At 33.0% G+C, this 24,323-nt stretch overlaps 3 protein-coding genes across 3 annotated transcripts; all 3 read right to left on the bottom strand.

Annotated features, from left to right (window-relative positions):
* Positions 1 to 810: 810 nt before the first annotated feature.
* On the bottom strand, positions 811 to 1,848 carry LOC112762641 (uncharacterized). The gene has a single exon (XM_025808508.1). It carries the CDS (start codon positions 1,846 to 1,848, stop codon positions 811 to 813), a length of 1,038 nt encoding a protein of 345 aa, XP_025664293.1.
* A 1,321-nt stretch (positions 1,849 to 3,169) lies between these two features.
* On the bottom strand, positions 3,170 to 4,708 carry LOC112762640 (pentatricopeptide repeat-containing protein At2g34400). The gene has a single exon (XM_025808507.2). The coding sequence runs from the start codon at positions 4,706 to 4,708 to the stop codon at positions 3,170 to 3,172; it is 1,539 nt and encodes a 512-aa protein (XP_025664292.2).
* An 11,882-nt stretch (positions 4,709 to 16,590) lies between these two features.
* On the bottom strand, positions 16,591 to 21,828 carry LOC112765503 (uncharacterized). Its single transcript, XM_025811401.3, has 2 exons — positions 18,999 to 21,828; positions 16,591 to 17,480 (listed from the first exon to the last, which is right to left on the bottom strand). Exons 1-2 carry the CDS (start codon positions 21,646 to 21,648, stop codon positions 17,125 to 17,127), a joined length of 3,006 nt encoding a protein of 1,001 aa, XP_025667186.1. The 5' UTR covers positions 21,649 to 21,828; the 3' UTR covers positions 16,591 to 17,124.
* Between the last annotated feature and the right edge of the window lie 2,495 nt (positions 21,829 to 24,323).

Genomic DNA, 24,323 nt, shown 5'->3' with positions numbered 1-24,323 from the left:
TTCATTTAATTGTATCTTTTCTAAGTCACCCGTTGGAGAGGGGCAACTGTTGTTGTCCCTAGGGTCCATTTCTGCCAAGGTAGGGTTGTTTTCTGAGTTGTACACTGAATGGATCCTCGAGATGGCTTCTTTTGTGGTTTTCCTCAGACTCGCGTTGTAGCATTGTCTGGCTTCCTTATGGTCGGCATGGACTATTGCTACTGTGTTATCCTGCAAGGGAAACTTGACACATAGATGAATAGTAGAAACAATAGCTCTAAATGAATTAAGAGAAGGGCGTCCTAGGATGATATTGTAAGGACTGGCACAATCGACTAGCAAGAACTGGACGTATAGTGTTTTGGAGTTTGGGGGTTCTCCTAGTGTTGTCCTTAACCATACATAACCTGATATAGGAACTCTTTCTCCCGAGAATCCTGCTAGCTCTCCTCCTGATGGTTGTAATGCCTTGTCACTTAGCTGCATCTTTTTGAAGGTAGAATAAAAAAGAACGTCGGCGCTACTTCCTGGGTCAAGTAGAACTTTCTTTATGGTTAGCTCTCCTGTATGTATTGAGATGACTACTGGATCGTCCAAGTTTGGTGCCTGCGATTTGAAATCACCGTCATTGAAACTGATACTTGCTGTTGAGGTCGGTATTGTTGGGTTTTGGTTGGACCCTTCCACTGACATCATAGCTCGATAGCTTCGTTTCCTGGCTGTGTTTGTGCTTCCTCCCCGGCGAAGCCGCCTGAAATGTAGTTTATGATTCCTTTCGAGGCAGGGGTTTCTACCGGGTCTCGGTATGTTCCTTTGTCTTTGCGTTCCGTGCTATATCTCGGTTTGCTCCTCAGCTATGTCCTTCCGATTTCTAGAGCCGATGTACTTGTCTAGTAGCCCTTGCCTCGCTAGTCTTTCCAGTAGGTCTTTGGCCACGACGCATTCATCTGTGGTGTGGCCGAACTTTTGATGGAATGCACAGTGTTTGCTCTTGTCCACGTATTTCTGATCCTGGTATGTCCCTGCCTTGACTGGTGGCTTTATAAGTCGGTTGTGAAGTATCTCCTTGATGATATCCTCTCTCCTGGTGTTGAACCTGGTATATGAATCAAATTTCGGTGTTAGTTTAGAAGGCTTTTTAAAATCTCTGTTACTTGACCTCGTCGGCCTGTCATCTTTCTTCCGTGATGGTAGTCGTTCGTTTCTTCGTGTTTCACGGAGTTCCTCTATTTCAATTTGTCTGGTGGCCTTGTCTCGGAATTCCTCCAGTGTTTTCGGTTTTGCCACAATTATAGCTTCCTGGAACTTTCCGGGTTGGAGACCGCTTTTTATGGCATGTAGCTGAAATTCCGGGTTGAGATCGGGGATTTCTATGGCTGCTATAGTGAAGCGCGTCATGTAATCCTTCAGGCTTTCGTGTTGCCCTTGTTTGATTGTGCTGAGATAATCCGGGTCCCTCACATAGATTTTAGATGCTGCAAAATGATTAATGAACATCTTGGCGAAGTCATCAAAACTGGTTACGGATCCTGCAAGCAAGTTAGAAAACCATAATAGGGCAGCTCCATCTAAAAACGTAGGAAAAGATCGACATAAGATTGGATCGGAGTCACTGTTGAGGAACATCATAGACTCAAATTTGGTGACGTGGACTTTAGGATCCCAGATCCCCTTATATGGTGCTAGGGTCATGGCTGGTTCACCGTCTTCCATTTTTTGGGGGTGTCTCCCCAGTCTTTGCGTTGGATTCCGATTGATGTTCGTCGTGTTGTTCAGCGTCTGTTCTTTTGCTATCTTTCCGATCTTCCTTGTTTTGCATTGCCGCCAGCAATTCGGCCATTCTCTGATTTTCCGCTTGGAGAGCGGCATTAGCGGCCAGAAGATCGGCGTGGGCTTGACTGGATTGATGAGTTTCCGAATAGTCCATCATACTCTTGTTATCTGCAAGGAAAAAAGGGAGGATAACAAAGAAGATGTGCGTTAGTAGGAACTGAGTTTGGGGTGAGGTGGAATTAACCAGGGCCCCACGGTGGACGCCAAATGTTCTTACAAGGATACAACGTCCGAGCTATGCTTCGACTTGCTGTCAGCCTCGTCTTCAGGTAGCTTCGGCTGAGCAGACGTCACCCTTGTGAATCTAGACCCGAGCGTGGTACCTGCAAAAGGGACTCCGACACTCAAGTCAGTAAAGGAAATAAATAAGATAAATAAAGTAAGAAGTGTGTATTGTCGAGAATATAATTCTGAAGTAGAATTGTGGCTCTGAAGTCTTTATGGCTTTCAGCGAATGAAGTCTATCTCTGTATGTTTGATCTCATTGCTCTTATAGGTTTAAGATGTGAGTTGCGTAACGGTTGGTTTGAGTGAATCTCGGCGCAATCCGAAATTCTCTGGGGAGTTACGTTTATATGCTATTTTTTTTCCGTTGAGTGTGAATTTGGATTTTCACAACGTGGCCGAGTTATACATCGGATGTTTCCTAGTTTTTAGGATACGGTACAACACTAAAAAATAAAAAAAATATATTAAAAAAATATTTTTTTTTATTGATTTAATGATACCCATCAAAAGGATAGAAGATATATATTTTGAAGGTAACTTTTTTAAAATTATTTTTTACACTTCAAAAGAAGAAAAGGGGACATTGAATGCACATATGTACCATCCCATTCTCTCCTTAGTTTTGTCCTAAGATGAAAATAACCCAATAATGATAGTGTTTGTTTTGTCTTTGTTTCTTTAATGATAATGAAGTGTTAAGGTTAAGCTTAAGTATAGCTTAACACGTTGAAAGAAAGTTGCTTTTTTTTTTTTTTCTTTTTTCCCCTCTCTTTTGGGTCGAAAATATTGTTTAGGCCTGGACCAAAAACTAAACACATTAATGTAGTGTTTCTCTATTTTTGCTTTAATTTTTATTATATTATAGCACAGCTGCACAGATTCTCAAAACTTTTTAAAAGTACCAACAATTACTTCATGAGGCCCAACCCAAATAAGACTTTTGTCATACTCATATCAGTTAATTCATTTTTATTACTTTTACACACATTTAATAAATAAATAAATAAAGTGAATATATTGATATACTAGTGAATATAATCCAAAATAGAACATGTAAATATAGCCTATAGGACATGAAATAAATTTACAATAAAGGCTCAATGGTATTAATATAAGTTATTTTGAACCATCAATCATCATTAGCATCAAAATTCAGCACATTATTTTCTTCATATATTCCATGCATGTGAATACACATGCTCTTTAAAGCATGATGATGCTCTCTTTCAATTTGAGTATGTGATTTATCATCCCCAGCAAGAAATGGATATAGGTAGCCTCCAATTTCAATCCAACTACATCCTGAACTTTTCTTAAGCCCCCTCAAATTCATCATTTCCCTAACCTCCTGAGTTTCACTCCATTCACCAACATTGGCATAAGAATTTGCAAGCAGCACATAGTTTGAAGAACTCCATGGTCCATTAATATGAAGGTTTTGAGATATATTCATTGCCATTGTTAAATTCCTATGCATCTTGCATGCTCCCAATAGTGTACTCCACATTACATCATCAGGCTTATAAGGCATTTGTAGCATAAGAGCCTCAGCTTCTTCAAGTAACCCTGCTCTTCCAAGCATGTCAACCATGCAATTATAATGCTCTATTTTGGGTTTGATCCTATGTTTATGAATCATTTGGCTGAAGTATTCACAACCCTCTTTCACCAAACCACTGTGACAACATGCACTAAGCACACCAGTGAAAGTTACATCGTTTGGCGAAATTTCGGATGCTGATGATGAACTTAATAGCATCATCTCATCATAAACATTCAAGGCCTTTCTTGCTTCACCATTCTGAGCATACCCACATATCATTCCATTCCAAACAACAATATCTTTCTCGGGCATTATCTTAAACATCATCAATGCATGGTCCATCTCGCCGCATTTAAAGTACATATCCGAAATTGCAGCCCCCACCACCAAGTTATCTTCAAATCCATGTTTCACGGCAAGACCATGGAGTTGTTTTCCTCTCTGTAGCAAGTTGGTGGCGGCACATGCGCTAAGCAAGCCGCCAAAGGTGAATGAGTTAGGCTCCACACCAGATGACTGCATTTTATGAAACAAGAAGATAGCATCATCCATATTTCCACTTTGTGAAAGGCCAGTAACAATAGTTGTCCATGAAAACGCATCCTTATGTGGTAACTCCTCAAGCAATGCCATTGCAGAGTCCACTAAACTGTGCTTAGAATACAACTCCAACAAAGAATTACAAATGTACTCATCAGAACAGAACCCCAACTTGATCACATTCGAATGGACTTGCATTGCTTCCACCACTTGCGACTGAGACGCTAGCGCATTCAAAACAATAGAATAAGTATACTCATCACCAAAATCTCCTTCCTCAAATAGCTGTTTATACAAATTGAAGCAGTCATCACTCAGCCCACACTTAGAGATACTAGACAACAAAGCATTTCTAGCAACCAAGTCTCTAACAGGCATTTCATCGAACACCTTCTTTGCATCTTCAAAAACACCAAAACTTGCATACATCTGCATAAGATTAGTCCACAAACAAGTGTCTGAAACCGAACAAAGCTTGATCATTTCACAATGAACTTGATAAACAAGACCCAGATGATCACAACAGGGGAGTACAATGGAATAGGTGAAGTTATCTGGCCTAACAAGAATAGTATTGTTCCTCATTTTGAGGAAAAGGATCATGGCTTCTTTGTTTCTATGATTCTTGAGACATCTTGAAATAGCAATGTTCCATGAATGGGGATCACTACTAAAGGGTGTTGTGGGAAACAAAGACAACATTGGTGTTTGGCATGAAAGATTGGATGACAAGGTTGCAATGGTAGACACTGTTCTCAAGGCAAATCTTGATAAGAGATGCATCAAAGGTTTGTGCTTTGTGCATGAGATATGAACAAGTACAAGTACCTTTAAAACTCGCTAATCTCAAGAGTAAACAACTAACTTGGTTTTGTTCATAAATTTCTTTGGTTTGTATCTTAATAATCTATTAGTAAACACTTAAATTTGTTTGAAATTTAAAATCGAATACATAAAATTTTGTTATTCTAAAAGTATTTAAAATAGAATAGTCTTTTAGTTTCATAAAAAAAATACTAATCCCATATATTATAAATTTGTCATAAATTTATTTATCTAACTAATATCTTAAAAATATTATTAAGGACAACAAAATGACTAGGAGAGTAGAGACACAAATCTTGGATGGTACTTTGTCCGCTAGAGAGTTTATTCCTTTCACTTTAAGATGTGAAGCCACAAATTCCCAACAAGGATTGTCTTGTCTAGAAGTCTAGAACATATCCCTTAGGCCTTGAGTTTGGTGGGGAAATAGAGATTGAAATAAATTTTAATATTTTATTTGGTGTAAAGTATAAGAAAGAAATTAAAATAAGAATAAAATTTTAATTTAATTTGTACAAAATATAAAATTAAAATTAATTAATTAAAATAAAGATATTTTAGGTATAAAATGTTATTAAAGTTTTAATCTTTATTTTTAAAAATTTTAGTTCTATGTGTCTCCATTTTTTGAAGGTATTGAAATATTGAAATTTTTATGACAGAGACAGAAATTTTAATAACAGCCTTTGAACCAATAAACATGATATTAAATTTTAGTCTTCTAATTTCTGTCTCAATACTTCAAAACAAATGTTACTAAGTATTTTTTAATAACGTGATATCACATGTTAATAATGGCCAATAAATACAAATCTTACAAGTTGATAAATCCTACTTTATTCATATTTAATATATAATAGATAATAGATTGATGTTGACCAACGTGAACTTTTTATATATATAAAAAAAAAATTTGGTTGTTTATATATATAAATTGATAGCGAGTTAGTGACCAAGCTTCATAAAATCAAAGCATTCATCTGAGTTTGTGTGTGAAAAGGACTAGATGCTTTCTCATGCAAATGTATTTAAATTTTTTTTGGTTATCTATAGAATCTTTGGATAGAACAGTCACAGATTTAAATTCTATTTAAAGGTCTGTTACTAACTAATGATATTGCTATATACAAAAAATTCAAATTTTCGACACATACTTAAGCAGACAAATAAACTGACCACTTAACCAACCCAAGTGAGTTAATTGTATTTGATAATTATAGTCACAAAACAATACAATTGAAGTTATACCTACGAAAGATTGATTCTGGAAGACAAAACTTTTAAAATCCTAAAAAACTACCCAAAAATAAAAAATCTCAAATTATCCTTATTAACCTAACCCAAGCCATTATAGAGCTTGTTTGGGTGAGCTTCTAAGAAAAAAATCTTTTTTCGAGTTATCTTTTTTAAAAGATCTTATGGAAAAGTAAAAGTAATTTTAAGTTTAGGTATCTTATGTAAAAAGATATTTTTATTTATCAATTATGTTTGGGTATAACAATATAAAAGTACTTTTTTGTTTATTTATTATATGAAAAATATTATTTTTTAAGAAAAAAAAAATATTTTAAAAAAAGATATAAATTATAACTTCTCAAAAAAATATTTTTTTTATTACTTTTACTTTTATTACTAAAAATTTTTCAAATACGCTAAAAAATAAAAAAAAAATATTTTTTTATTAAAAAATATTTTTTATTCCAGATAATAATACCCAAACAAACACATAATCCCTAACCCTTTTTGGCACCAGCTTCTTCAAGCTACTTCTTTGTTTCATCAGCTTCATCCTTCGAAACCTATTCGTTAAATTACTTCGGCAAACCTTCGATCAATTCCTTCACTTCCTTTAGCACAAGGCTCGTCAATCCTTGATACGAAATTTATAAAGGTAATATTCTGTAGAATTATCGGTAAGTGCATCGAGTCGTATCTAGGGGTATTTAAATTCAAATCGATCCAAATTAAACTGCTTATTTAATTCAATTTAAACCGAAAACCAATTAAAACCGTACTAATTCGGATTTGATTGGATTCTATTTTTTACAAATTGTTGGATTAGATCGGATTTCGAATCTATTTTTCATAACCGATCCAATCCAATCCAAACCGCACAATGTGCTATAATATTATTATTTTATTATTATATTTATAATTATACTTATAACATGTTCAATTTGTTATACATTTTTCTATTATTCATATATTATTATTATTTAATAAATATTTTATATTTAAAATGTTATTTATTTATTTATTTTAACTAACTTATAATTTTATTTCTATTGTTATGTTATCGTTGGCTTTTTAAGATATTATTAAGACTTGTTATGTCATTGTTGATTATTTAAAATTTGATGTTGAGATTTGTTATATGTAATTAATTTTTTATTTAAAAAACCGCAAATCCAAACCGATTCAAACCGCTTGTAATCGGATCGAATTTCTAAAAAGGTTCATCCAATCCAAACCGCACCGCACATAAATTAAGCGTTCGGATCGGATGACTTTTTCCTTAAAATCGAATTAAACCGCACCGCGAACACCCCTAGTCGTATCAAGTATCAACTAATAAATTCACGGTGAATGAGTGTTAATCCCACAAAATTAAACAGATTAAACACACAATAGTTAATTGATTATTTTAGTTAGACGGCCATATTTGAATAATGAGTAATTAAGGAACAAGAAGTAAATAAAAGTAATAAAATGACAAGAAAATAAATTGACGGTAAAGTACAGAAAAATAAAGTGTAAGAAAGTAAAGTGTAAGAAGGTAAATAACTAGAATTAAGAATGAAAAGAACATTGGGATTGGGATCAAGCGATATTGCATTGTCAAGATTAATAAATTTCATCTCCTCTTCAATCATGCATTCATTAATCTCTTGGCAAATTATAAGTAATTGAATTCCAATGTCTTGGCAATTCAATTTCTCTTAACTTAATCAATTGCCAATGTCTTGATATAATTGCTTATGAGAAGAGATGGAGATTAGTCTCTAATTTAGAGCCGCACAATTTTATGAATCAAGTTATAAGTTGATTACATGTCACATATCAATCCCAAACTCAAATTCATAAGAATTGGGAGAAAGATCTTCAAGCCCCAATTCCATAATCCTCTTTCAATTCTCATGGAATTCATGTGAGATTCAAATTCTCTCTCAAGACATTTGAATCTTTAAAATGAAGAACGAAAAATCTTTCTAAAGAAATAAGAAAGAAAGAATTGAAGATAAATAATGAAAATAAATTAATCCATTAAATTGCAATAGAGTTCTCTTTTCCAATAAAAAGAGTTAGAGACTCGTAACAAAATATTTAAAAAAGTGTATGAAAGAAAATGGAAGAGAAGAAGAGAATGAGGGTGAGAAGACTCTCCTCCAAGGTGGTGGTCTAAAAGATGAATCTAAAATCCTATTTATAGCTATTCTAAATTACAAATTTAAATGAAATTTAATTCAAATTACATCAAATGTAAATTTTCTAACTATTTCTAGATAATTTTTGTGGCCTTGATTGCTTGTTAGTGGGTCTTTAGGCTTTGATTGATTGTGAATTATGGCTTGGATGAAGGTTAGAGTGGACTTGTGTAAGAACCAGGTTATCGGTAAAAAGATTTTTCTCGCAAAAAATAAAAAAAAGAGAGTTACGAGGTCAAACTTGGCTTTATGAGAGTAATTAATCCCTCTAAGTCAAATTTGACTAATGGATATTAAATACTATCTTACCATTGGCTAATTACCACACCAGAAATTTTTGAGCCGCAAAAACACTTTTAGTGACGATTGTGCGTGCACCGAAAAAAATTCTCGTAACTGGAAACCTCAGAACCAGTGGTAAAAGTAATTTCTACTCAAGTAAATGTGTCTCTAGATTTATATTAGCTATCCCTTTATGATTCACCTCTTTAAAAATAATTGTTAGCCATTAATCGTTTTAACGCCCGGTAAAAGTTATCTGAACCGAATTTCTGTCTAGCATTCCGCAGACGATTCCTAGAGGCCCCGAATCCTCTTGCTTACTATCCAAGTAACTCGGCCCCCATCTCTCAGCCTCTAGGCCGAGATTATCTCAGCCTCTCACCCCTCTCTGTTGTGTTTTAAACCACGAGTAATTAACCGCGGTTAACTGCATATAAACACGTCATTATGACGCTGATTGTGTTTCCTCGAAATCACGCCCCTTCTCTCTTGATATCAGCCCATTTTTCTCTAATTTTTTCAGCCCTCTTTTGCCACCTTTAATTAAGTTAGAATTCAGATTTTATTTAAGGAATTACGAAAGCAAAAATTCAATTACATTTTACCATAAAGAGAGAGATAAGAATCATAAATGAGAGAGGAGAAATAGAGAAAATTATGCACACCATACCTGCGTTTTTAGCCCCTTATATAACCATTTATACACTATTCTCCAAGTTTTCTTCAAGGACTCAAACCATACAAGTACAAACTCTTGTCCGTTTTCACCAATCTTTGCGTTTTTACCGAATTCGGCTAGGTAAACTCTTGTTCTTTCTCCTTTTCTTTTTCTTTTTAAAAGAAACAGTAACTATTATGAATCATTACTCTCCTCTATGTATAGAGAACTTCTCTTGAAGAATCCATGGAGCACGCCTAGGGAGTTAAGGAGTTTCGAGCTCACAGTGGCTAAATTCTGACGTTTTGCGATACTTTAGGCCCAAAAATGAAACTCACCACCACCAGCTGTGTTTCTGCCCTTGTATCCACGTTTTCTAGTGTGAAAAAGGTTTATTAACTGAATTACATAAGAGGTAACGGTTAGGATTAGCTAGAGTATGGTTGTGCTTGTTTTCGGTGCTTATATGAGCCGCTTTGTGGTGAATTTATGTTTGTTTTGAATTTCTTGAAATTTTGTGAGTTACCACTATTTTGGCTTGATAAATATGTGTAAAATAATGTTATATTGCCTCTGGATTTTGTGTGAAAACAGTTGGAAACATGGAAGCGCTTAGGGTTTAAGTTTCAAGTTTTAGACGTCACAAAAAGTGAAGAAAAACATAAAAATTGCACCTCTGAAATCTCAGTCACTAAGAGCACGAAAATCATGGTAGAAAAGAGTTAAAAAGTATTCACAAAAATAATTTTAATCCTATGGAACAAAAGAGGAAGGGTAAAAAGGGTGTTATGATAATTTTTGGATAAAAAGAGAGTCAAAAATATAATTTAAATGAAAAATAAGTAAAATTCTGAATTTAGTATCATTAAGGGTAAAATAGTAATTATATAAATTAGTTGGGTCAAGATTATAATTATAAAAAAGTTTCAGACCTAAATAAAAGCTTTAGTAAAAGTTAGAAGTAAAACGGTAAAAAGTAGTAATTAGAATAAGTAAATAAAATTAATAAATGGTAAATTTGGTTTTAGGTCCCTTAGAGTGAAAATTGGCATTTAATAAAATTATTAGGAATAATTTTAATCATAGGCAACTAATAGGATTAATTCGGTAAAATTTTGATGCTAAATAAGGTTAAACAGTAGAAACTAGAGTACTTAGGGGCATATTAGTAATTTCAGGCATAAAGTCAAATTAAAAATAAATAATTAAATTAATCAAGGAAAAAAAGTATATTAGAAAAAAATATGAAGATACAATGATAAAATAATAACATTAGGGGTGAAAGCATCATTAAAAACCTAATGAAAACGGTAAAAAGAAAAGTTAAATAAAAAGGGGCAAAATGGTAAAATGTGACAAGGTTGAGACATTTTAAGAAAGATCCGGGCACAAGTTTTTATAAAAAGAGGGAGGAGAAGTCCCTTAGAAAGAAATTCTGTTGAGATGTGCCGCGGAAGAAGAAACTGTAAACCCCAAGGTGCTAAGAAGTTCCTGGCAGAGCAGACTTCCATCCCGCCTGGCCAGAGATTATATGAACGTGGGGACACCCGCCATATGGACTGCTACTCACTGGGAGCACCTTGTATTTTTGAGCCATTCTTTATTAGTGCCGCGATTGTATTTCGAGCATCGGTGCGCGACCGACCCAGTGGAGTAGCCATATCTGGACTTGGGCCGGGTAACATCGGGCTGCGGGTAGCCAACCGACGCATAAGCTCATGACTTGCGTAGGACCAGACATGCATCATATTTGGTTTCTGCATTTCTTTGCTTGTGTTCGATTACTTGTGTATGTGACTGTTATACTGTAATTATATCTGTTTATATGATTGATTACTGTGGTGACCCTATGAACGACTAGACTTAGGCTGCGGATCTCCTTAGGTTTTTCGTATAGTACTCTACTGGGAACCCTAGGTTCTCACCCCCTTTTTCCCATGTCCGGAGATGGGGACCGGCGTGATCTTCTTTGAGTACCCATCGTACGGCAGATACGTGGACCCCGCGACGGAGAGCGCGGTGTTTTGGGGTAGTCCGCGTACACGCACCTACTATCTTCTCGACCGTCCTTTCTTTCACCCTCTGCTCAGCCAGGAGTTTGACCCTGACATGCCTTATGGTACACTGCTATCCGAGCTTCACCCCGGCAGAGGCCAGTATCCTTTTCCGCCTTACCCTCTGAATATGGCAGAGCCAAAACCGAAATCTTTGATCATTGACATACCTGAGTATCCACCATGGTTCAATCCTGAAGAGGATCAAGTAGTTTCTGATGTACCTATGCCCGATGCTCCACCACCATCCCCTATAGCTGAGCCAAGATTCCAGGGGCTATGGGTTCCTGAAAGCTCTGGTTCTGCACTTTCAACCGAGTTTAGCTCAGAGGCGTGGATTGACCAGATGATGGCAGATCTGTACTCTAGTTCTTTTGAGACCAGGGAAGAGGACTCCACAAAGGATGCGAGCAGCAGCAACATCACCGGCGCGTCAAAGTGATTCCCTCGCTTTAGCATATTGTGACAGCAGTTTCTGGAGATAAAATAACAGCAACATCAGTAGTAGTAGTAGTAGTAGTAGTAGTAGTGGTCATTGCCCTCACTCTTGAGTAGTCTTTTTAGAGGGCTAGGTCTTTTATTTATTTAATAATGTAGAACGGGTCCCAGTCTAGGGTGGCTCTTGTGAGCCGAGGCCTGTAAGCATTACAGATGGAGTATGTACATAATATAGTAAGTAATTAAGTATGAATTTGTGTTTTGTGATGAACTAAGCCTCCGGGCATTTTCATGTGTGATATGTGTATGCTAAGCTATGCTTTTCTGTTTTTTGTATTAACTGCTTAATTTACAATTATTCCAACATGCGCGACTAGCTACACGATTCTCGACTAGCGCTACAGGCTCATATGTATACACTTAATATATGGTCTAAAGTATCTAAAGTCAGCTAAATAGTAGCACCTGGCTACTAGCCTTGGTCATGACAGGCTAGAAGTTGGGTCGTTACAACTTGGTTGAAAGTTGGACTTGTGAAGTTTTTATTCTCTTATTGGAGACTTGAAGAATTGAAGAATAAATGAAGGAATTGAGGTCGTAGAAGTGGCTCAATGTGGAGTGCCTTTGAAATAGTACTTTGGTGAGACTTTAGGCTTTTAAAGGTTTGGAACTCTCCTTGAAAAGTTGGTCTGGTGTGCTACTTTACTCCGCACTTCAGTCCACACGCCAACCTTGCAATGTTGAAAGATGGGGTCATTCGCGGCCCCAAACTGAACGTCCACTATAAACTATTATATATTATTGGAAAGTTTTAAAAGTCCACTTTCTGACGCCATTGAAAGCGTGTCATTTGGATCTCTCTAACTTAAGTTATACTCTTTTGAAGGTGAAGAGGTCAGTCTAGCGTGTTTACAGGTTCAAGGGCATGTGAAATTCTACACGCTGGCTACACGTCAACCTTGCAACGCTGACATATTAGTGATTTTCACCCTCAGATTCAGTGTCCACTATAGACTATTATATATCGTTAGAAAGTTCTGAAAGTCAGCTTTCTAACGCCATTAGAAGCACGTCATTTGGACCTCTGTATCTCAAGTTATGATCTTTTGAAGGTGAAGAGGTCACCTTGCGTGTTTACAGGAAATTGTCCTCTGAAAAATTGGCCCAGCGTGCCACTTCCCAGGCACGCCAGCCACACGTCGGGTTTGTAACACTAAAAGAATAGTGATTTGTACCCTCAGATCCAGTGTCCACTATGGAGTGTGGCTGAAGTGTGGCCCAGTGTGCCGCTTCTCTTGCACGCCCTCCACATGCCTAGATTGCAAGAATTTGTCCTCTAGGAAGTTGCCCAGCATGCCACTTCTCAGGCACGCCTTCCACATGATCATATTGCACTTTTTGGGGGCTCGAAGGCGTGTAGTTTTAGAGACGCCACTTCACATGCCATAGTGCACGCTAAGCACACACACACGCCACATATACGCCCATCCGCACTTGGGTTCACATGCCATAGTGCACGCCACTCCACACGCCCTTGGCACGCTTCAGGGGCCATGCTTTCAAAAGCGTGGCCTAAGGCTTCAAAGCATATCCTAAGTTTCAAAGCGTGTCCAAAACTTCTTCTTTTCTTCTTTTGAGCTTGTTTTGTACTTTTTGCTTCTTTTTCTCTTATTTTCTACAAAATTCATCAAATCAAAGGAATAAAAGCAATTTCCAACTTAAGCACCAAAAACACTTCATAATTAAACATTATGAATTGATTTCTTATATGAAAAAGCATAGAAAACACAACATGATGCGCATGCATCAATTCTCTCACAGTCTTAATCACAGCGATTCTCGTGTTGCTCAAAACCTCATCGATCAATGTCGAACTCTGTTTTCTCTTCCGTCGTTGCGTGTGCCTTGGCGGCGCCAACTGCTCCAGGTGCAGCGACGACAGCAGCGAGGCCGAAGGACGCGGCGAAGACAGTAATAAAGAGAAGAAAAGGGAAGCTAAGATTTCTTCAATGAAGAAAAGGAGGAGAATGGTGGTGATAAACAGAAGGAAGCGACGACAATGGTCTGGCAGAGAGCATGCTGGGGGAGAGTGAGATGAAGAGGCTTGCGAAGAGAGTGCACAGATTGGAGATTGAGAAGCCTTTGAAGGTCAATCGGAGTCGTGGGATAACGTGTGGCTCACAGCAAAACAGGTTCAATACGCTTGTGTTGATGCTTTCATGTTGTTCGAGGTTATGAGAATGTTGTATGATTCTGGAAATGGAAACGCCTATTGATTCTTTAGTTTTAGAAATCTGTTTCTTCTCAGTATTAATTGGTTATACAGGTTGGTTTTGGTTAAAAAATCGTTGATGAAGTGGAATAAAGAGAATAGTGGGGACGACAGTGGTGATGATGGCAATATGAAGAGGATGAATTTTTTCGGAGATAAAGGGTTAAGGATTAAGATAGGCTGGATTAGGTTAAAAAGGATAATCTTGGATTTCTAGATAGTTTTTTAGGATTTGAATAGTTTTGTTATACGGAACTGATCTTTTATGATTATAATTTTAATTTCGTTATTTCGTGATATATTTGTCAGCATCAAAAACTTTCCTCAGGTACAAATGGTACTCAAGTTAATTAGTAAATATTTTTGGTCGGAATTAATTGATTTGCTTTTTGTCAGAGAATTAATTGAGCTAATATTGGGTTAAACAACCAAGAAAAATTGGGCCCAAAAAGATGTTTTGGTCATGGACCCAGGTTCCTGGAAAAGGATTCTAGGGATCAGTGTTAGGTGGCTCAAATGTTTAAAGTACTTACTAGCTCTAGTCCCAACAAAAAAAAGTACTTACTAGCTAGTAGGCCCAAACCACCTCCGTATAAACTACAACACAAGTATGGTACCTAGCTAGTTAGATTCTACAATCTACACCAAAAAAATAAAAAAGGCAGTTAGATTATATATTTTCAATAATATTATGTGTACACTACATATTTTGACATTCATATAAAAATATAGCTATTAATTATTATTAATCAATTATATATTTAAAGGTAAATTCTATTATGTAGAAGAGAGATTCCTTCTATATTTAAAACTATTTCTAATTAACAAAAAAGAATACATATTAGTTGTTAAAAATATATTGATATCAAAATAATGTCTATTATAAAAAATGTACATGTAACAGACTTAATGTAGTTTCAAATATAAAAGACATATTTTTTTAGTGTTTATTTTATTTTTTATTCTTTTTTTTTGTGTTTAAAAAAATCAGAAAATAAACAAATTTTCTGTGTTTTTTGAAACTTTGAAAAGAAAGAAAATCCGAAAAAAAGTTTAAGATTACAAATTTATATATTCTCATATAGTTTTAGAAAGATAAATATATCTTTTGAAGAACGTAAAAATCTAACTAATATTAGTTAAAATATTATTAAAAAGATAACATAGCATTTTCAACTGAAATTTATGTAATTATTTTATTTTATATCGATAAATAAATATATTATAATGAAAAATTATACTTCTTATTATAAAAAAAAGTAATTCCATGCGGACCAAAAAAGAAAAGTAATAATGTTCCATCACGTAAAATAATTTCCTACGAAAGTGACAAGACATATACTTAGTTAAATTTACCTCATGCCAAAACATTTGAATTATGGGGTACCAGAGATGATTAAAAAAAATGTCTCTAATAATTATTAACAAAAATTTACCTCATGCCAAAACATTTGACATCATCATATTTCATTATTATTTTCATCAGATGCATAAGGTGAATATATAATTATGCAGGAAAGCTATAGATAAGTCACCTGAATACATTATTATGTATACACAATCGATATTCGGCTAAAATTTTTATATATGGATAATTTTAATGTGAAATGCAAAAATATTTGATGATTTTGGTGTTCTACAGGGTTGTGGTAGTAGTACAAAACGTCACTGACGTTTTGCAATAAAATTTTTTTTTTAATCATCAAAGAACAAAACGTCACTAACGTTTTGTAATAAAAAATATTATTTTAATTATTAAAACACAAAACATTACTGACGTTTTGTTAGAAAAATATTATTTTAATTGAAGAAACACAAAACGTCATTGACGTTTTGTAAATGGCCATAGTTGTGTTCAACACACAGTTTAATTCATGATGAAGGATTTCACCTCTAATAATACAATATTAAAAAGAAAAAGTTCTCGATATTCTCCATTATTTCAATAATTTGTCTCTCCATAAATAATTATTAATTAAGATTAAATTATTGTGAAATAATATTTATCATTTTGATGTTTTAATACAACATTAATTAGTTATTTTCTTCAATTACCCTATGTTTTAATTATCTCTTTCAATTTGTAATAATTATTTCACAATTGTTTACTAAAAAAAATATTTTTCTATAAAATAATTTAATTTTTTTTAGAGTTGTATACTTTTCTTAATATACGTATACTAAAATCTTAAAACATGCGTAGTTATTTTTCAATGAAAATAGTACTAAATAAAAAAAAATTATTTTTATGTACCGTGAATATAAATCATTTTACACATGCATCCAATCGCATAACATCACATTAGTAAAAATAATTATTTTTTACATTGATTGCGTGAATAGTTAGCTAAAAAAATAATTGAGATTACATAACTGTATAAAATATTTTATATTATTAATATATTAAAATTAAATTCTTAAATAAAATGCTGAACAAAATTTTTATGAATCTGATATATCTCATCAACTTGGTTTACCTAAAAAAAAGAACTGAAGAAATAAACATTTCTCAATTAGCAAACACAAACCAATAAGTCAAACTTCATTCTCAATCCCAATGTATGGTACAAACTTGAGTTTTGGTATTAACATTGATCCCACTCCCTCTCTTTGTCTAATTTATCATGGTCCAACTATATATATAGTGACTTTTTCAATAATGTTCTCACAACACATTTCTCTTGCTTCACTCTCACTCTAGTGCTAATAAGTGTTAATAAAAGTTAAAATAAAAAAATATTAAAAAAAAAACAGAAAATTGAAAACTCAAAGGACAAAATTAAGGCTGCCTTTGGTTTATATTTTTATTTTTTATTTTTATTTTTAATAATTTTTATTTTTTAGAATTTTATGAAAAAAAAATAATAAGTGAAAACAAAAAATATAATTTTATTGTTTTCACTGTTTTTCTTTTTTTTCACAAAATTCAAAAAACAGAAAATATTAAAAATAAAAATAAAATATAAAAACACAAACCAAACGCACCCTTTACTAGCAGTGATAAAAATTTAACCCAACATAAACCCTAGACATACACTTTTTTTCAATCATATTGTTGTTATTTGAAATGTGTTTGGTTGTTTTGCTTGTGCAAGCATGTCAACAACTTCCCTCATGGTTGGTCTCTCCACACTTTGTTCTTGAACACATAACATTGCCACAAAGAACACTTGCATTGCCTCATCCATTGGAATTTTATTGTGTTGGTTTAGCCTCTCATCAAGGATCTTCACCACCTTCTCTTTGTTCCAATTTGTTTGGAGCTTTGTCCATTGAACTATGTCTAGCCCTTCTTCGCCGAAATCGCCGCCCACCGGCCTTCTTCCGGTGAGAAGCTCTAGCAGCACCACTCCAAAACTATACACATCACTTTTCTCGTCCACTTTCAATGTGTATGCATATTCTGCAAAAATTATGCATATTATTTTAAATATTTTTTTAAAACAAAAAAGCTCAACACAGTAAGATAGAACAACATATGACATAGTTAAATTTTTATTGAATATATAGACAAATTACACTAATTATTTTAATGGAAATTAAAGTTATTTATAAATAAAATTCTAAGGACATACACCATGTGAGTGAGGGTGGGAAGACATAAATAGAAACTAATATTTATTATATATAAAAGCTAGAGAAGAAGCTTCATTTTGAATTTTGAAACAATAATAAAAAAGTTACTGTAAATTAAATTAAAATTTATGAAAAGATAATCTAGATGAATCTATTATTGTACCATGCTCATGCTTCTTTTTCTTGGGTTTTGGGAAAGCATATCTTTTAGATCCCAGGCAGGAACCTTGATGAAAGAACTATATATATATAATATAAATATATATAAGCATATACCATATATAATTATATATGATATGTAATAATAATATAGAGGGAGTTGGTCAAAATAAAAAGAAAAAAAAGGTGCAATGTTTTGAATAATTCAGAGTATTTATGGTTTCAAGGCATGCAAAAGCACAAACACAAAACCCATTTAGAGAAAAAAAAAAAAAAAAGCAAAAGAAAATTCCTTTGTGTTAGTGGAACCTTTAATTTGGCTGAGTAACTAGTCTCTAGGAATTCACGTAGATGCAGAGAGTGTATGCATGTGGACCCAGAAAAACAACAAGTAATCCAAAGTATATGCTATTCTTGCAGCACTGCTAAAGAAGAAAGAATATATAAACCATGCAACATTTTCTTTCAAGATTCCCTTTGACCTTTCATTTTGAAATAACTTTAAAAACAACATCTAGTTTATAAAAAAAAAAAATTATCATTTGTACCATGAAAGATACAGATATTAACAAATATACTCATATAAGAATAAAACGACAATTGTAACCACGAAAGATGGTCTTCGTATGCCAAAAGTACCCGGACATTGGTTACGCAATTAGTCTGTTAGGATACTTTTAGCACACATAAACTATCTTATGTGGTTACAATTGTCGTTTTATTCTTATATGGGTACATTTGTTAGCGTCTGTATCTTTCACGGTACAAATAGTAATTTATTCTAAAAAAAATTATCAGTAAATCAATTATCACATATTTATACATAATTTTAAATATTTTTAAAATTTAATTATTCTATTAATTTTTATACTCTTATTAAAGTTTTAATTAGATTTTTATAATTTAAAAATTTGTAATTGAATTTTTATATTAAATAAAAATTTATAATTAAATCTGTACTAATTATTATTTGTGTAAAATACTAATATTTTAGAATATTTACTTTAAAAATATTTCACAAGTCATCCTATATTAAACATAAAAATAAATATTCCAAAAAAAAATTATATAAAGATTTAAATTACATAAAATTATAAGAACTAACAAAATAATTAAATTTATTTTTAATATATATATATATATTGTATAATAGTAAATTTTGACAGAGTTGAATATAGAAATATACCTGGAGCAATGTAGCCATAGGAACCAGCAATGGAAGACATGCACTGAGAAGCAGCAGAGTCATGCAAGAACTTGGCAAGTCCAAAATCAGCAACATGAGCCTCAAAATGAGAGTTCAATAAAATGTTATTGGACTTAACATCCCTATGAATGATGAGGGGAGAACAATCATGGTGCAAATAACAAAGGCCTTTAGCAGCTTCTATTGCAATCTTGAGCCTAGTTTCCCAACCAAGAAACTCACCTCTTTTGCCATGCAAAACTTCACCTAAGGTTCCATTTGGCATGTACTCATAAACAAGCAAATTGTCCTCTTTGTTTGAACAAAATGCAAGTAATCTCACAATGTATCTGTGCCTGATTCTCCCTAGAGTTTTAATCTCTGCTGATAAACCATTGTCATGTGAACAACCTTTGTTGATTCCTAGAAGCTTCTTAACTGCTACTTGTTCTCCATTTGGCATTGTTCCTCCATATACAACTCCTGCTCCACCTCTTCCTATCACATTGCTCTCTTTGATGCAACCTATGATGTCCTCACTTCCATATTCAAGCTTCTGGAATGCTGTTAGCTTCCACGAATTCGCGCCTCGCCTCGATTTTCTGCTCTTGATGATTGCCAGTGTGGCAAACACCAATGAGCAGCCTAAAAGGGCGAGCGCGAATAGAAGCTTGTATTTCCCCGGAACCCCGGATTTCGAATTGGCCTTGACATGAGATTGTGACACTGATGATGAGGAATTGTTGCATGGATTCATGTCATATCCACATAGCTCAGGATTTCCCTCAAAGGAAGTTGAATTGAACACTGAGAATTGACCAAGTTCAGGGATTGAACCAGAGAAATTGTTGTGAGAAAAATCTGCTGAAGTTAAGCCTTTTAAGGATCCAAGTTCCTTTGGAAGGCTCTGATTCAAATGGTTCCATGAGACATTAAGATAATTCAATATGTGAATCTGAGAAACCTGAATTGGTATTGGACCAGATAATTGGTTTTGGCTCAAATCTAAGTATGTCAGCAATGAAAGTTTACCAATCTCAGGAGGAATAGTACCTGAAAAGTTGTTAACACTCAAATCCATCTTGAGAACACTCTTTAACTTGCCTATATCTGGTGGAATTTCACCTGAGAATCTGTTTCCATGAAGAAGAAGGATTTCCAAATCAGGAAACTTTTCGATTGAAGCCGGCAGGGTCCCGGATAAGCGATTATTGGAAAGATTCAACTGTCCTAGCTTTGATGAAGGTGCATCAGTGCTTCTTGGAAGAAAACCACTCAGATAATTGTTCTGAAGTTCCAAAAGAGATAGTTGAGGCAAATAGAGAAATCCATTTGGTATTGAACCTGTTAAGTAGTTCTGTCCCAATCTAACTCTCTGAAGTGTGTAGCATTCACCAAGATCATTAGGCAAAGATCCAAAGAGAAAGTTGTTGAGCAAAATCAGAATCTTGAGCTTCTTACCAAAACAAAGAGACCTTGGAACTAGTCCTGTGAGCTTGTTTGTTGAAAGATCAAGTTCAGTTAATTTACCATTCTGTCCAAGCCTTGAAGGAATTGAACCAGTGAAGTTGTTCTGCCAAAGCTTCAGCACTTGCAAATTAGGCATCTCAGCAATGAAACTTGGAATCTCACCATGCAACCTATTGATGAATAGGTTCAATAGTGTAAGCTCTTTTAGGCCTTGGAACTCAAATGGGATTTCACCTGTTAGCTCATTGTTTGAAAGATCAAGAGACTTCAAGCTGCTCAAATTCCCCAATTGAGGAGGGATTGTTCCACTCAGCTGATTTGTTTGCAAGAAAAGTGTGTCCAACTTGTCAAGGTTGCCCAACTCGGCCGGAACTGGACCTTGCAAGCCGCAATTCGCAAGGTCCAGATGGACCAGGTTGGTCAACCTACCAAACTCTTTTGGAATTCCACCATGAAATTGGTTGTAATATCCCAAGAAAAGTTGTGTCAAGTTGGTTAAGTTTCCAAGCTCAATTGGTATGAAACCTCTCAAATCATTCCCTGCTAGAGAAAGATAATTGAGCTGAAACAATGTTCCATAGCTTGAAGGGATTGAACCATTGAAGTAGTTCCCGCCAAAACTCAGGTACTTGAGGCTATGGAGATTAGTGACACCAAGAGGGAGTGATCCGTTGAACATGTTGTCATAGGCATCAAGAACCTCAAGCTCCTTGAGTTCATTGAATTGCCAACTACTCAAAGTTCCACTAAACATGTTGTTGGATATGTTCAAGTATTTCAGCAATGGTAGTTTGTGGATATCATTAGGGAACTCTCCGGAGAGCGCGTTGCCGGCCACAGAGACATTGACAAGGGTCTTTAGTCCCGTGATGGCCGGCGAAAGTGATCCGGAGAGGTTGAGGTTGGATATGTCAAGTGCAATCACAGAAACATTTCTGTGGTCGCACTTGACACCTTCCCAAGTAGTGCAAAGGGACATGTAGTTGGACATGTTCCAAGTCTTGAGTGACAAAATAGAAGTGTTGTTGTTGACTTCAAAACCTTGTTTGAGAGAAACCAAGATTGAAGCTTGACTTCTCAAGGACATAGGAAATGAAGAAACACAAGAAGGGTAAGTGAGAGATAGAAGAAAAAGAAAGGCAAAGAGTGCAAAACTGAAAGAAGAAGGAGTAGCAGCCATGTTAGTATTCTAGAGGAAGCTAAGCTAAGAAAAGAAGATACTATTGAGGGTGGAAGTGAAGTTGGAATATGAATATGCAAAAGAAGATGCAGAGAGAAGAAAGGTTATAGCTTTAAGTTTGTGTGATGAAATTGGAAGATGCATAAACAAAACCAAACCAAACCAAAATAACAAGCAAACATATACATATGCTTTGCACACACATCTAACTTTCTATAAATAAACAAAATAGAAAGGAAAAAAAAACCTTTTATTTTTTTTATATCAAAGATAGGAGACTCGAAATCGCAACCTCTTAATTGAGTATGTGGAGACTATACCATTTGAGCTATAACTCATTGACAAAAAAAAAATCTTTTATTATTTTAACTATTTTGTGTAGATAAATTAATATAAGAAAATAATTAATTTTTTTCATGATGTATATAAAAATTACACAACTTTTCTATTTGTATTTTTTAAAAAGACAAAATATTTATTTTTTGGAATATACTATTCCATTTTAAAATATTTTTGTTCTCTTTATTTTTACTAGTATATAAATAGACATACACTAACATGCATATTAATTCACTCTTTTATTTGTTAAATATGTGTAAAAATAATAAAAAAAGTTAATTAAAATGATAAGTGATTTATAACTTAACTAAAAGATTTTGTTTTCAAATTTTGAAAATAACAAAAAATTTATAAATTATATATAATAAAAATATTTCAAAAAAACTAATTATTCCCATTATATATAGAATACATATAAATGTTTATGTTAGGTCTTATTTAACATTCACTCATTCTTAAACTTACATATAACTTTCAAATATAAATAAATAATTTTAAGTACTTTTGAAATACACATTAAAAAATATATTCTAATATTATGTAAATATTTTTTTTTTGCAACAGCATCCTATGTCTCTCCTTTTTTTTTTTTTCACTCTCATTTCTTTTTATTTTTCCCCACATTCACGCACACACATACATAAACACACACAACTTTGGTGTCATCTTTAGCTTTCTAAAAAGCAAAAGCAAAAGTGGTGTTTGGATAGAAAAATGCATAACCACAGACCATTTTTTGATATATAACCAGTTAATAATGTTTCTTTGGTATTCTGTCGGTTCTTGAGCCCAATTACTTTTATTATTTGATACATTATATTTAGGAAATTTATAATTAAATTTTTATATATTTTTTTAATTAAGTCTCTATATTACTTTTAATTTTATAATTAAATTTTTTTAGTATAAAAAATATTAAAAACTAAATAAATATTTTTTTATCAATTAAAAATATCTACAATTAAAAATCTGATTAAATTTTTAAATATATATATATATTTTTATAAAAATATTTTAATAATTTTAATATTTTTAATATAAAAAAATTAATTATTAAATTAAATATAATATAAATACTTAATTAAAAATATAAAAATTTAATTATAAATTTTGTGAAATTATAAAAACTAACTGAATAATTAAACATTATCTTTACTTGGTCCAATAAGATGCTGAACAAGATTTTGGAATCTTGAAGCAGCTGATACGATATAATCTTAAACCATATATTTTAGGTACCAATCGTGTGAATCAATGAGATCATAACAATGTGCAAGGTGAGTGTACCTATTTTTGTTTTTAAATGTGTGGAAGAGATTTATATTATATATTTTATTGTTAGATGTTAAAACATACATTGCATTGTGACATAATAATGTTATAATGTTTTTCAATCTTACCTTGTGATTCTGAGGCTTGGTAACTTTTGGATATTACTTCTCTGAAATAGAAACAAAAATACAAAAACATAAATATGAAAATGGATATTTTCTGTTTCAATTTTAATTAGTAAAATGCATTTTTTTTTAAATAAAGTCTATTATTGATTTATTGTTATACTCTATTAGAAACTTTATCAGTTTGATAATATTGATTTTTTTTTAAATATTGATGAATTAGTAACATATATTGTTGAGATGAACTAATATTGATGAATTAGTTAACTTTTTTTAATATAAAGTTGTTTATCTTAAATTTTAAATTATAAATCTTAACAAAAATTAATATTGATTAACTAAAGATTGATTAGTTGTATTTTTTTATATGAATAACTATAATTATATCTAATTTAAAGTAATTTTTAATGTTAGTTCTTTTAATTTCAGCCATTTAATCTAAGTGTTAAAAAAATATTTTGAAAATTCTTTCGTAAAAAAATTCTTTTTTTTATCAGTTCTATTGTTATTTGTTTTATGTTGTTTTTTTTTATTTTTTAGAGTTTATTAAGAATCAAATTTTAAATTTTTCAAACAAAAAATTCTTGATATTATATTATAAAATCGTTTATCTCAAAAGTTTAAGCTAATACGAAAGAGTAACAATGGTTATATATGTAATAATTTGTGTGTTAACAAAAGTGTAGTATTTATATTTACATTTATCGATGGATGTCTTTCTAATTATCTTTCCTCATCATCTTGTATGGCAATTCAAGCCCTTATTATATTATAAGAATTCATGTTATGTTTTCAAAAGAGAGGGGGGAAAAAACATTATGAGGTTAGTAATCAATCAAAACCAGATTAAAGAAGCACTAGCACGTGTATGTTTACATTAAACATATCAAACATATTATCAAATCATTGATTTAAATCAAGGAATGATTATGGAAAAGT

This window comes from Arachis hypogaea, chromosome 17 (genome assembly GCF_003086295.3).
Source record: "Arachis hypogaea cultivar Tifrunner chromosome 17, arahy.Tifrunner.gnm2.J5K5, whole genome shotgun sequence".
In the NCBI taxonomy this organism is placed as follows: domain Eukaryota; kingdom Viridiplantae; phylum Streptophyta; class Magnoliopsida; order Fabales; family Fabaceae; genus Arachis; species Arachis hypogaea.
This window is presented reverse-complemented; position numbering and strand designations above follow the sequence as displayed.